The 14170-nt window shown below is 44.2% G+C and overlaps 1 protein-coding gene and 1 long non-coding RNA gene across 2 annotated transcripts in view; both read right to left on the minus strand.

The window, feature by feature from the left end:
- Positions 1 to 1348: 1348 nt before the first annotated feature.
- Positions 1349 to 5726, minus strand: LOC144722345 (uncharacterized). Its single transcript, XR_013586040.1, has 4 exons — positions 5419 to 5726; positions 4220 to 4290; positions 3934 to 3994; positions 1349 to 2439 (listed from the first exon to the last, which is right to left on the minus strand). It is a non-coding gene; the product is annotated as an uncharacterized LOC144722345 (long non-coding RNA).
- Positions 5727 to 5930: 204 nt separating this feature from the next.
- Positions 5931 to 14170, minus strand: part of LOC144722344 (KH domain-containing, RNA-binding, signal transduction-associated protein 2-like) — a 29803-nt gene continuing 21563 nt past the window's right edge. Inside the window, exons 6-10 of the mRNA XM_078600532.1 lie at positions 10561 to 10703; positions 8962 to 9160; positions 7534 to 7604; positions 7195 to 7244; positions 5931 to 6725 (exon numbers count right to left, since the gene is read on the minus strand). Coding sequence (XP_078456658.1) covers positions 6631 to 6725; positions 7195 to 7244; positions 7534 to 7604; positions 8962 to 9160; positions 10561 to 10703 — 558 coding nt within the window. The 3' untranslated portion in view covers positions 5931 to 6630. The remainder of the gene's footprint in view (positions 6726 to 7194; positions 7245 to 7533; positions 7605 to 8961; positions 9161 to 10560; positions 10704 to 14170) is intronic.

Here is a 14170-nt window from a genome sequence, read left to right on the forward strand (position 1 = left end):
TGACCTCCGATTTAACAGAGGCTGATGGGAGGCTTCGACAGGAGATCTCGGTTACCGGAGCAGAGGACGAATGGAGGGGAGGGCTCGTGATGAGATAGTCATGGGAGGTGAAGTGTCCATGAAGGATCTCCCGTGGAGGGCTATCCAATGCTTTGTTGGGGATCTTCCCCGTGTTCCTTGACATGATGTTCGATATTTTTGTATTAGTGCTGGAAGCTCCAATCCTCTGGATACCCATCGCAGAGATGTGCAAGCACAACCACAAAATCCCACGTAGTCGTAGTGCTACCATCTGTCATTGGTCTGCATCTGGATTTGTAGCTAGTGAATGGGGTGTTTGTATTAGGGTGATGTGGTCATATTTACTGGTGCGGGCGAGAAGTCTGACGGTGGAATTTTGGAATCATGTGGAGTTTCCAGGTGAGGGAATCTGGGTGGCCGTCGGGAACACAGCAGTCATATGCGATTATGGTAAGCAAGTGGGTGATCTGGGAGACGTACAGGTAGAGGTAGGAGGAGATCTTGCAGAGTGGAGAGACGTGAAAATAACATGAGAGCTCCAAATCAATGACTCCCAAGTTTTCGGACATTTTCATCAACGTGATGTCAGAATTCATATGCAGAAAGTGATGGCTTTACTGAGGCTATGGTGGAGTTAACGAAATTTGAACTGGGAATAAAAGCGATTACATTTTTTGTTGTTGTGTGTAGTCATGTTACTCACAGTCACTTGACGATGTGTGACAGCTGACGTAATGGATAGCTTACACTTTTCTGCACAGGAGGTGAGGCCTTGGGTTAGAGTTTGTGTAATTCACAGGCGAATTCTGCTTCACATGAACAAAGTGTGCATGGTCTAATGATGCACGTAGTTTTATTTTAAATCCTTTATATTAAGTTCGCTTGCTTGCTTGCGTGCTTGCTTGCTTACGACTGTGCAAATCTTTCGGTCGTTTTTTAACACACTTCCCGTGATCCAATCGAGCTGACATTTTCCACACAGACTCGTTGTGCGTGACAATTAATTTTCGTGAAAAATTTTTTCCAAAATTTTACTGTTTAGGGAATTTGTTTTAAATATTTAATTACCAATTGCTTAATGCTGCAAGACAATCATCTGACCCATAGGTGGCAGCCATCTCAAGCCAGAGGACGAGAGGACTCTAGCCGCCACGCATATAAAGGATTTAGAGTGAAAAACTTTGTTTTTACGGGTTAATTTTTTACTAAGTTAAAATCAAAATTACAGAGTAAACACTGAATTCACTTCCTGTACAATTGTTCTGTCTTTGAAATAGGTATGTGTTCAGTGAGCATATCACATTCGGATATAAAAAAGTGAAGAATGTTATTTTAAACGTTTTATTATTTCCATGTTTTTTTTTTAATCCGTCTGTCCGTATAATACATTCGCTAAATAAAAACTCGGAAAAGATTTGCATTAGGTATCCTGTAACATCACTTTTCTCCTCCCCGTGTGATCACATCAAAGTGGAAAAGCAATCTGACACCTGCCGAAAGTGAGTGCAAGTGATTGCATAGATGGTCATAGCGGCTTGCATAACATCATTCACGTCAACGTTTAATACAGTTTCTGCATTCGAATGATATAAAAACCAAAACTTGAGATAAACGATATAAATTTCAAGGACTGTGTTGGGAGTTCGCATTTTCCTTCCTTTTTTGTTATAAAAATACTGTTGTATAATATACAATGTACATGATATGCAGCTTGCAAAGTTGTGCAATTACTGCACTTGCAGATGCACTCATGCATCAGGTTAACAGTATTCTGTCCACAAAAAACACAGCACATCCCGCCTCTGATTACACTCTCAACTATATAAAGTGTTTGACCCACAGCCAAATACAGAACTTACAAAACATAGCACACGTCTCCCCATCTCTCTGTCCCCAATTTCAATATTCCCATAACCCTCCCTTCCGTGTCAACCCCAAGTATGCATAGTCAGTTTCAAATTGTTAATGTTTATTCATTAACAGCGTGATAATGATGCTACGTGCACTCGCATTTGTAAACTTTCAAAAAGATGTCATCACTTTAAAAATATCTTTCAAATATATAGCACAATAGGCTTCCGGATACCATTGCATTTAGATGATGTATTAATGCTAATTGTGCTATATTGTCATAAGACTGTTTAACTACAGAATAAAAATTTACAAATTATAATCGTTAACTGCTGTACCGTTAGCTTACACATGCAATGTTGTGTTAACAGTCTGCTACATTTTGCGTTTTTATTCGTAAAACACACACACACACTGGTGGTAGTTCATCCTGAAATACACCGTATGTATAGTTTAATTTCAGTAACCAGTCTCAAATTATTGGACTTATTGCAAGGCTGCTTCGACGCATAATTTCAGCATCGGTGAGGCTTCCAAAGGGCATCTTCTTCATCTTGCATGAAAACCCTACGAAGAAAAAAAAGCACTCAAATATGTCTGGTTTGGCAAATGTATATACAGACATATGCCCTACATGCAAATATGAAAGCAGACAAATACAGATTACCACGAGAGTGACATTTATGATGAGCTCCCTAATGTGTTTGCGATACGACATTTGGACTAAAATATGTTTTACATCACGCCGTCATCATTCTATATTTTACATGATTTCCAGGAAGCCACTTTGAAGACGAGCTTCACGCATGGAGGATCAATGCCACACTTCTGGTCACCGTCCTCATGTGCGTGACGTGAGGAGCGCACTTGTAGCAACACGATTAAAAGCACTGGAATAAAATGCTGTCGGGACACTGAGGCTGGCACGAGATCGTTGGCTGTATTCTGGGCAGCAACTTAAGAATAACACCGTGTCCTCGAGCTGAGCGAGTTTTGGAGGTCACCAAGGACTGCACAAAGTGGCGCACAAAAAAAGTTGTCGAAAATAGTTTTGCTTATTTATTTATTTCAGCGGACCTCAATAAAGACGTGACATTGAGTGGTTCCATCGTGTCGTATTGCAGGCAGGTTCATGGCCGTGATGTGGGGCTGCACTGACTGTAAATGTTTTCATGAAGCAAGAATCGTTTTTTTTCTTCGTGACGTGACTCCAGCGGCACAATTTGGGAATAATTTGTGATTGTTATATATTATTAATACATGTATTATATACAGAACCTGCATTTAGGGGTTTAAGTCGTGTTTTGTCAAATGTTTCAGTTATAATGAAACAAAAAACACTTTATTTTGCTCATACATCATACAAATCCCTGCTGTAAGCCAGACCAGCGTCATTATCAAAATATGCTCAAAACTGTGAGGTTAATTAAATATTAACACTCATTCACCCTCCTCCAACAGGTTGATTGGAGGGATAAAGCATTGTGAACTCGCGCACAACAGAAATTATTGCGACATGGTCTCCTTAGCGTCTCCCCGTAGCGCCGTGCGCTGTAGCTGTTTGGTTTAGGGAAGCAATCAGTGAGGACACTGCAGTCTCAACGTCATCACCCTTGCAAGGTCATGTGCTCCTCAAGCAACAAAGTAGTAAAATAGTGTAAACACGTATGTTCTAAACTCAAATTACGGGACATATTGAGGAGAAAACACGAAATGCATAACAGATGTATGTTTCATAAAAATGGTAGATGCCAAGCACAAGAAAACAAGGCTGCGCAAATATATGGCATGTCTGTTGGTAGTGATCACACTTTCAAATTAAAACGTTCAAAGTGTCACCATGTGTAAACAAGCATAGGGGTGGCGCGCATCTCTCTGTCGCGCAGACTGTAACTTACTTTGTTGGGACGAGTCAATTTGAAAGCACAACCTTCAGACTGTGAGTTGGGTGCTTACCATCAGCATCCTCTGACCATTTCAAAATATACATAAACTATGAACTTTATTTGTAATACCAGAATTATTATTGTGTTACCAATCCATGTATTTGTATATACTCACTTGCATACGAGTGAAATCCTATATGTGCATTGTCCAAACCCAGTAGGATTTATCATCTAGTCTATAATGAAAACAAAAACGACAATATCCCAAATTTACCATTTGTATTACAGCCAATGACAAAATAAACAGAACTGTGTGCAATTTGCAAACTTGAAAGTAACATTTTAAAAACATAACACAATTTTCATTAAAAGAAATACTGTACACATTTTGTTTAATTGTTATCGTTCAATATAGTTCACATTTTTTGTACGGAATTCGTAATTTTTACAGGCCTTCATACCTTGTAGTGCAGTCTCTGTGTTGCATGAGGAAATTCCCTGCTGTATGAGGTCATCTCAAGATATCAGATTCCTGTAAATGAAAATAGACTTGAGTGACTTCCAATTCTTCAGCACGCAAAACAAGCCAGGAAAAGATATATGGCCAATAACTACACAATTATATTTGCAGTAACAACCCATACACACTTAACACCCTTTTATATGAAATTGCACACCTTTTTAAACGTGTGATCACACCTGGTGAACACAAAGATACTTGTGATTTAAATTCAAACATTTCTGATTGACGTAATTTACATCAACGGAGGTTGAAAGAGAGAAAACGCCCTTTTAATCGAATCCGTGTTTTCATGGCTTGTATAAATTATCCCATTCGTTTGTGTCAGTGTTGTGTGCATACTTATCTGCTCTATTACTGCAGCCTAACAGAGCGTTAAGCCACCATAACTGTCGCAGATTGAATTCGGAGACATGGTTATGCACCGTGGAAATTAATCGCAGCCTTTTTGTTATTTATAAAACGTTGCAACTTTTCCTTCATCACGGCTCGTCTTTAACTATCATGATCGAATAACACCCGAGGTTCACTTATCGTCCACAACATTGATGTGTTGTATATCAAGCGTAAAATACTGAGCAAACATTGACGTGCAAGAATACATCATGCATCAGACTTGTAGCATGCAGACATTTGTATTGTATCCATTTAGCAAAACATCAAAGCAGATATGGTTGCATTTGTAGGTGTCATGTGTCAGATAATGAAACTAACGCCGTAGCATTACCATTGAGGGTGGCGGTAAATATTGGGTTCCTTTGGTGTCTCGTCTAACATTAGCTTCGGCATGTAATGCTTTAAAAGGTTAGAACGGAAACTCACGCATACTTTAAAACGCCACTTTAGAAGAAAATTTTAAGAATTGCTATGAGCACACATACATTCTTTTATGTACGTTTAACGTATGAAAGATGTGTTATTTATCAATTATTTATTTACTTTAAAACACGTTATAATTGTTGGGTGTTGTTATTATAATTGAGTGAAACCAGTCTGTAAAACTGGTGTTAAATTGTTTCAGATCAGTCTCAATTGCTATCGGTTTTACCGTAAACAAAAAAACTTTAGAGTGCAGATTTAGGGCATTTAAACAGAGCAATAAGTATTAGTAAATTGTTTATTGTACTGCATTATGGTTACCTTGCTAATGCTGGGCTGCTCAACATTTAGGGGCCATCCTTTGACTCCTTCAGATGGGCGCTACAAATCATTCCTTATGAACAGCTCACTTAAAGAGAACTTAACAAGTTATTTGTTTGTAGCATGGCATGCAACCACTTGTGTATAACTTCCCTTTGTAAGAAACTACTTATTAACAGTTTAGCTTAAACAGAACAAGAAAGCGATAGGTTATATTCCATATCTTACTCAAACAGTTAACATTTTAAGCACATGCTTGTAGGTGTTAACATTCACTTTCTTAGAGAGGGCCAACAAATGGAATGTTTGAAAACATTTATATTTTTATTTTATTAATTATCATTAATTATAATATTATTTAGGAATGCTTTAGAATAAATTTAGAATTATGATGAGCTTAAAATGTTTTAGCTTTATAGTGTGACAAAACCTTCCGAGTTATATTTTTATAACAGCATTATGTTTTTGAAGTCACAATAATACATTGTAAAAGTACAGTCCATTCCATTTAGTTTGTAGCTTTTAAACGTCTGCTTTATTTACATGTTATATGTTTACAGCTCTCTTTCGCGTCAATGTTCAGCTACAACACTTACAACAGCTAGGCAGGTATATTACTTCTAAAACCGCAGACATTGAATTTTTGCATTAAAAATTCTAGCTTTAGTTTAAACCGTAAAAATTATATTTTACCACAACAATAAGTTCATGTTTTAAGCTGAATTTAAAGTGATTATGTACAATTTAGAGCTTTGCAGTACCACTGTACTTTAACCGTAGTAGACCGAACAACTATGTAATCAACACGTTTCATATTACCATTGAAACTGCTTATACTGCATTAAGCTTCCGATTGTTCTTATAGAAAAACACAAGTCGGAGAAAAATCATCAAAAACATTGGGCACACAGTTATGTATTAAAATATATATTTTAATGTGATGGAACACTCTGTAATGAAATGGACTAATTTTACCAAATCGAGTTCACATTGACATCGCATGGAAAAGAAGAATTATAAAAAAAAACTGTAAAACAAATACATATATTAATAACCAAGTAGAAAGGGAATAAAATACGACAATAGTGCGCCTCTGCCACTGTCTGTATCAGCCTGTGTGTGTGTGCACGCAAGAGTGCATACAAGATCGACATTGTGTGTGTCTATGTAAGTGTTGGAACAGCGGTAATGTTCGCGAGCACACGAGCATCATTATCTACCATACGGATGCTCTCTGAAAGCAGCTTTCACTGCTCTGGCTGGCAGGGCTTTCAGATGGCCATTGGACCCTGCCCAACCATTTTCTCCTACAAGGCACAGAAATGATAAAAAAAAACAATTATTGTCTTTACAATGCTCCACTGCTGGGCTTTACGAAACTTTCCATTTCAAATTCAGCAGCTGCTCAGATTTTATTTCGCTTGAAGGTGCATTCGCACACAAGGGACGAGCCACATTGCTGAGTGTAGCAGTTAAAAAAAGCCATTTCTTAAAGCAACGTGGATATTCACTCGTTTCGGACAGACAGGAAACTTAACTCACTCATTCGAGGACCCATTGCTGTGTCTTATGCTTAGGGTTTCCAACCATTAATAACTTTAGTCTCTTGGGCGAATGTGAGCTCGCGCCGTTTTTAAACCTCCGGTCAATCGGCGTGGGTACTTATTAATGTTTTAGTAGGATTACAGTGTTTTTTTCACAACATCCTGATTCATTTGTTACTGAAGGAGCATTTTATATTCCAGCACATTCGTCTTGTTTTACCGTGGTCCTTACCGTAAGACTCGTACTCTTCTCGCCCGTATCCTGCGTAGTATTCACTGGCACTGTTTCACAACAATGGGTGCGCACGCCACATTTTCACGCTCGGATTAAAAGGCACAACCGTGAACGTGCAATCACTTAATGCAACTTATAAAATCAACATGCATTTAGAGTGTTTGGCCGCTATAAATGTCCACGTGATAAGCCACTTCGTTGGACTAGCAGTTGTGATTGCCAGGTCACTTCTGAAAAAGAGCTACATAGCTCAGTGGGCCTTACCTGGTGAAATAAAACGTAGTTTTTTTAATATATAACAAATATTTTGCACCAAAAAAAGTCTGCTTTACTTGCCTTTGTGTCTGCGAGGGGAAAGTGCCGTCAAACGAATCTTCGTACTCAGCGATATATCCATTCTCGTAATCCTGACGAACATAAAAAGAGGAGAAATCTGCATGAGGGGCCTCAAAGCAGAATGCGAGGTAAGTTGCATATCACAACAGTGAGTTGTTGTGCATATCATTGTGTTGAACACGCTGAATTCAAAAACCAAAGACTGTGCATGTCAATGGTATGTTAACAGCAGCATTTATAGAACAGGTTTAAGAGTAAAACATTATATTTACACCAACAAAAGAGTGAATCATACTTATATGGAAAGATTGTCCCAAAAAATATAGTATGCAGTGTATTCTATGGCTATTGGGCATCACTAATTAACGTCTACATAACCAGTTGCCAATCATTATGAAAACGGTCCAATTGCTGAAAGATACAATATTATAACTCTGGTACCTGGTCCCTCCACATCAATTCTTCCCATGAGTGTTTGTTTGAACAAAGTAACCTTGGACAAGTTCCAGTTTCACGGAGGTCTCATCAACAAGCTATGGCCTCATGTGCAAATGCTACCCGTTGCCCTAGCGTTTTGGACAGACGTCCGTGATTAACGTACAACAAATAATAAAGTCGTTGGAATGCGCATCACACATGCTCCTATTTTGCTTCAGAGATTTATGCAAACGATAGAAGGGAGGAATTGATCTAACTGCTCAGAGGAAATTGCATTTCAACTATGTAGAGGCCATCGCAAAGGTGACCCCTCAACGTGTTTTATTAAAGGTGTCGTTCGAACGGCGTGGGAAGCCTCTCATTGACTCAGCAGTGAACTAGATTTATTCTAATTGGCTGAGCAATGCAACCAATCAGGGTTGATGGCGTAATCGGCGAGTTGTCCTGAAATTGGCCAAATGGATTCGAAAGGGAAAGGGCAGGGAAACGGCAGTGGGAACCTGCGGGAGGTGAGGGGCCTCAGGGTAGTTAAGACAGAAGTGGAGGGAACTCGGACTGTTTGGCTCAGGGGACTGGACACTGGACACATGGTCAGTATAATTTGTATTTACCAGGTAAGGCCCACTGAGGTATGCAGCTCTTTTTCAGAAGTGACCTGGCCACAAATGATAGCTCAACGAAGTGGGATGTTTCTAAATGTGGAGAGTAGGACCCGGAGAAAAATCCACACGACCACAGGGAGAAAGACATGCAAAAAACAAAATTTACAGGCGTCAGAGTCGAAACCCACGACCTTCTGCATACCAGGCGAGGTAGTTAACATATCACCACCATGGGCACCCCTAATAAACGACGTATCCATGACTCGACTCAGGTGCGCCACGCTCCCTTGTGTTTGTCTCCACACGGTGCCTCTCAACAAGCGCCGCTGCTCCGGCGACACACGTCGAGCCTGGGAAACGCGGGTCGACACCGGGCCCGTTCACTCACGTAGTCCTCCTCATAGGCCTGCTGAGCCAGCGGAGGTGGCGGGGGAGGAGGAGGCGGCGGTGGTGGCGGCGCCGCTCGGTACGCGGCTGCCGGCCGAGTTCGAGGAGGGGCCGGGGCCCCCCTGCCGACAGGGAGGGGGGGCGGGAGCCCCCGGGCCAGAGGGAGGCCCCGCGGGGCGGCCGCCACTCGCAAGACAGCCCTGGGGCCACACGGGTGAGGAGCAAGTAAGGAGAAACACACGAGGGTTCGGGTCATGATGGTAACAATAACAAAACCACCACGGCCTAATGCAGCCGCGAAGGGCTGTCGTGGCAGTGCTCTCTGTAGCTTTCTCCCGACATGTCACAACTAATAAAACGACGGACGCCGTGCGGAAACAATGCACGCTTCAAGCGGTGTCACCAAATGTCACCTAAACGTCACTCTCCTTGTTATAAAATACTTAGAATAGCAATATCGAGCAATTGTTACTATTTGCTATCTGGCATATTTTGTAATTTTTCTGCTGACTTTTTTTGGCAACTTTCGCATGTCAAAATAATGACATCTAGTGACTTTTTAACGTTTATCTGGCGACTTCCGGCTTTGTGGATTTGACAACGCTGGCTACAACTCAAAAACATCGGAGCTACACAGTCCACAATTGTCCCTGTGCTCAAACAAACGTTGAGTGGTGCTCCTCGCCACTGGTGGTCATTAATAGTGGTGGAAATCCTACATTTCTATGGCAAGGATAAATCAATTTTAAATATATATAATAATTTAAGTGTCCATTCGGCCATGCTCATCTGGTAGTATTATTTATATTATACCCGGGAAGGGCCCAGTTACCCTTGGTTGGAGTTTGAACTCAAAATCTCATTATCATGAGATCATTATTCTGCCATCTAAGCTAAATCCTTAGATTGGCTTGTTAATTGGCCAACTTCCATGATTAAGTTCCAGAATCAGGAAGTGAGCATCAGCTGGTCATACAACATCATGCAGTAGTACCGAGACCACTAGAAATTCCCAGTGCAGAATCACTGTCAATATCAGGGTTCAAATGTGTATATATATATGAGACTGTTCTTTATCTCAGACCGACTCAACAATTATTCTCCTCTTGGTTCCTTGCCTTCATGTGTGAAACGCCGATTTTATAATTGACTCGGATGCCTTGCCCACCTTTGTTCACTGTTGCATAACTTTTTCAGGATCTTCAATGACGAAGTGGGTGATAGATATGATTGGTCCTGGATACACTGATCACTGATGTATCCCCTTTCCTTTATTTCAGTGCCTTGACTGACATTTGGTTATTTTGTGCGATAAGGTTGTGTTAAAATTTTCTTATATAGTGTGGAAATCCCTTCATGGATAACTTATGCAAAGTAATACCTGCGACGATGATGATGATGATGATGGCCGATGATGATAACGACGATGTCTGATAATGATAATGATGATGGGTGATAATGAAAATTATAATGAAAATGGCTGCTGATGATAATGATATGGATGATGATGATGATGATGGCTGTTGATACTATTGTAATAATAATATGGCTGATGATGATCGTGATGATGAAAGGTGATGATGGTGCAGTGGCCGGGTACCTGCCATGCGTGGGCATGGAAGGCAGGGGACCCCGACTGTGACCCCCTCTGCTGAGGGTGTCAGCTCCCACTTCCACGTCATCCTCGCCCTTCAGGAAGCTGAGTTCCCGCAGCTGCTCCTGACGGATCTCGTCGTTATAGTCCTGCCCGCGCCACACGTGGACTCAAGCTGAGCATCGTATCCGACACGGATTCCACGGCGCACATTTTCGTTGAAAGTGCCAGATCCCACTTGAACGTGTCAAGAATATATAGCCTGCGAATGTGTTTGAACGTGATGGTCCTTGCCATTATCCCAGATATGTGGACGCAGTTCTGGTGGACCACGTAGAAGTTGAGCTATTTTGTAATATGGCAACCGATAGGTCAGTGACTTGCAGGTGGGGGTGAGGACACGACCCAGCGGTAGCGGGCTCGCCGTTTGTTTTGCAGAGGTCCACAATTAGCATCAAGTGGCCGCCCTGGTTATTACTGCGGGTGTATTAATCGTAAAATATGCTTCGAATCTGCTTCACAGTGGACGTTAAAGATCGCGTGACATCAATCGCAAAAGTAGGCTATTGTGTGCCAGCGTCATCCAGATTTGCCGAATTTTAAGTTACCCGCAACTTACTCAATTGCGGGAAACATAACAATTATTAGTCTCTCCTGAATAAAGAGGCATGAGACTCAGTGATGCTTTCCTCTGTAAACAAGCATCACATTATTGAGTGGCCTGTAGGAGGCAATTTTGCAGAGAGGAAACCAATACCTTACCATTTGGATTTACATAGCATCTAAACACACAGTGAGGGAAAAAAGTATTTGATCCCCTGCTGATTTTGTACGTTTGCCCACTGACAAAGAAATGATCAGTCTATAATTTTAATGGTAGGTTTATTTGAACAGTGAGAGACAGAATAACAACAAAAAAATCCAGAAAAACGCATGTCAAAAATGTTATAAATTGATTTAAATTGAATTTTTTTATAAATTGCCGGTACGTGAGCAGCGCTCACATACCAGCAATCGATGAAATTTGTGATTTCATCATAGCATAGTTCCGGCTGTCTATTCGAAGTGAGAGCAATGTTAGCGCAACCGAATCCTTTGAATATGTATTTATAGATGTGAAGTATTGGAAAATGACGGCAGGAAACTCCTTGACGGGAACACACTTCTTTTATTAAATCTTGACTCGTAACAATACAACGCGTGGCCTCTCTTCTTCACAATGCGCTTCTCTTGACTCTGGATTCTGTGCTGCCGGCTCTCTGTGCCTCGTGTAGACTCCGCGCCTCGGCTACACTCCTCTCTCGCCTCGTGTAGACTCTGCGCCTCTGCTACACTCTCCACTCGCCTCGTGTAGACTTTGCATCTCTCTCTCTGGCTACACCATATGCATACTCGGCTCGTGTAGACCTTCCTCTCTCGCTGGCTACACCGTATGCATACTCGGCTCGTGTAGACCGTTCTCTCTCGCTGGCTACACACTATACATTACTCAGCTCGTGTAGACCGTTCTCTCTCGCTGGCTACACACTATACATTACTCAGCTCGTGTAGACCGTTCTCTCTCGCTGGCTACACACTATACGTTACTCAGCTCGTGTAGACCGTTCTCTCTCGCTGGCTACACACTTATACCTTACTCTCCTCTACTCTCCATTACTCTCCTCTCCGGGCTCTATCTCTGCACCTTCGTCTTCATTCTTAGATGGTTCCACTTCCGCCCCTGCTACTCTGTGCATCACCTTATATACCCCTTCTTCCCGGGAGACGGAGCGGATGCGGACCTCAACGTCGGCACCGCTCCTCAGTTACCCAATCCCCACGCGCTATCCCTACGATCCGGGTCCGCTCAGCGCGTGTTTCCACTCCCCGACCAATCACACCGCGCTGCTACCCGATCACTCCCTCTGGGCGCGTCACCGGCACACAGCCAATCAGCAGCACTACCCCCACCCGCGCACTGACGCCTGCTCCTCCCCGTCAGCGCGCGTCACCACACACACACCCGTACATACGCGCCGGCACACGACATGTACACCCAGCGCGTATCACCACTACATCACCCCCTCCCACATAGCTCGCAGCCGGCCCGGCTGCTAACAACAACCAACCGCGACGATAAAACGACAACCAACATAAAAAAAAAACCCCGAAACCCCCCGAGTGTGCCCCGTAACATAACACAACACCAACAACAACAAGAATAACTATGTACAGATTGACAATGAACCCGAAAAGTCAACAATAACACGATACGAGCAAATTTGAAACGAACGCGCCCCACGTCCCTGCGACTACACGCAGTGACGAGGCGCTCCAACTGCCCCGACTCCTCACGAGGCAGGTCATGCAAAGTAGCACGACCTGGCGCGAGTCCGTCTGGCTGGTCCATCGTATGGGGCGGGACACTGACGACCGTCCGGCGGTTCCGGCTGCTCCAGACGGCGCGGAACGGGCCTGAAAGGGCCGGCCCCGCCGCGGAGATCCGGCCGCCGGTGATCGGCAGCTGTCAGTTCCGAGACACCGGGGATTGTAGAGATGACTTGGGCTCTCGGTCGTCGTCCAGCCGAGCTCCCATGGCGCGCTGCCGCGGAGCGCGGCACCCGGACGCCACGTGGCCCCGGAGGCCGCAGTTATAGCACGTGACGAGGGTCGGAGTAGATCTTGGTTGCTCCGACTTTCGGCCCGATCGCAGAGGCGACCGGGCCCCCGGCCTCCAGTCCCCTGGTCGTCCCGTGGCGAACGCCTCCTCTCGTGGGCTGACGACTTGGGGTTCGGCGACCACCAAACCCGGGGCTGCGACGACAGCAGCGTTGCAACCAACGCCTTGCTTCCGTTGTAGGGCCTCGTGCGCTTGAATACTCGTGGCGACTCTCAAGGAAGAAATATCAATCTCGTCAGCTGTGTTGATAGGGACCCCCAGGTCCTGCGCCAACTTGAGCAGCTGCTCCAAAACCATCGCGTCTTGGCCCTCCTCGTCCATCCGAGGGAACGCAGCATCAGCAAGAGCCAGCAACGCCGTGCGATAGGCCAGCGCGGTCTCCGTGGCCGCTTTCCGTCTTGCGTAGAACTGATGGCGGCACGTAGAGGGAGGCCCGTAGACCCTGGCCAACAACCCCAGCGCATCCTTCAGCGTGGAGCGGTCCGACTTCCGTGCAGCCCTGAAGGCCGCGAGCGCATCGTCGTCCAGCATGGCGGGCAATGCCCGCAGCGCCGTAGCATCGGACCACGCTGACATCTCTTGATGGGCCAAAAACCTTCGCTGAAATTGGCCCCAGTCTCCGCCTTCCGCCTTGAAGGCTGACAACGTGGGCAGGCGCTGCTGAAAAATGAAGTCATCCGCCTCGTGGTTCCTCTCCGCCTGTCCGTCGGTGTCTAAGATGGCGGCTCCGGCAGCAGACGTAAGATGGCGGACCCCCTCGCGCGCTGATGACGTCGATGCGCGCGCTTGGGAACCCACCACCACGTGGCGCTCGCCGTTCCCGCCAAAAGTAGGCCCAGGCGCAATGGCGGGAATCCCCCATTCGTTTTGGCGGGAATCTGCGGGGCGACCTTGTAAAATGTCCCCCACCGTCCCCGCTCCTCCCGACGAGCTGATCTCCGCCAAGATGGACGCGGC

This window comes from Lampetra planeri, chromosome 14 (assembly GCF_965212315.1).
Source record: "Lampetra planeri chromosome 14, kcLamPlan1.2.h2, whole genome shotgun sequence".
In the NCBI taxonomy this organism is placed as follows: Eukaryota; Metazoa; Chordata; class Hyperoartia; order Petromyzontiformes; family Petromyzontidae; genus Lampetra; species Lampetra planeri.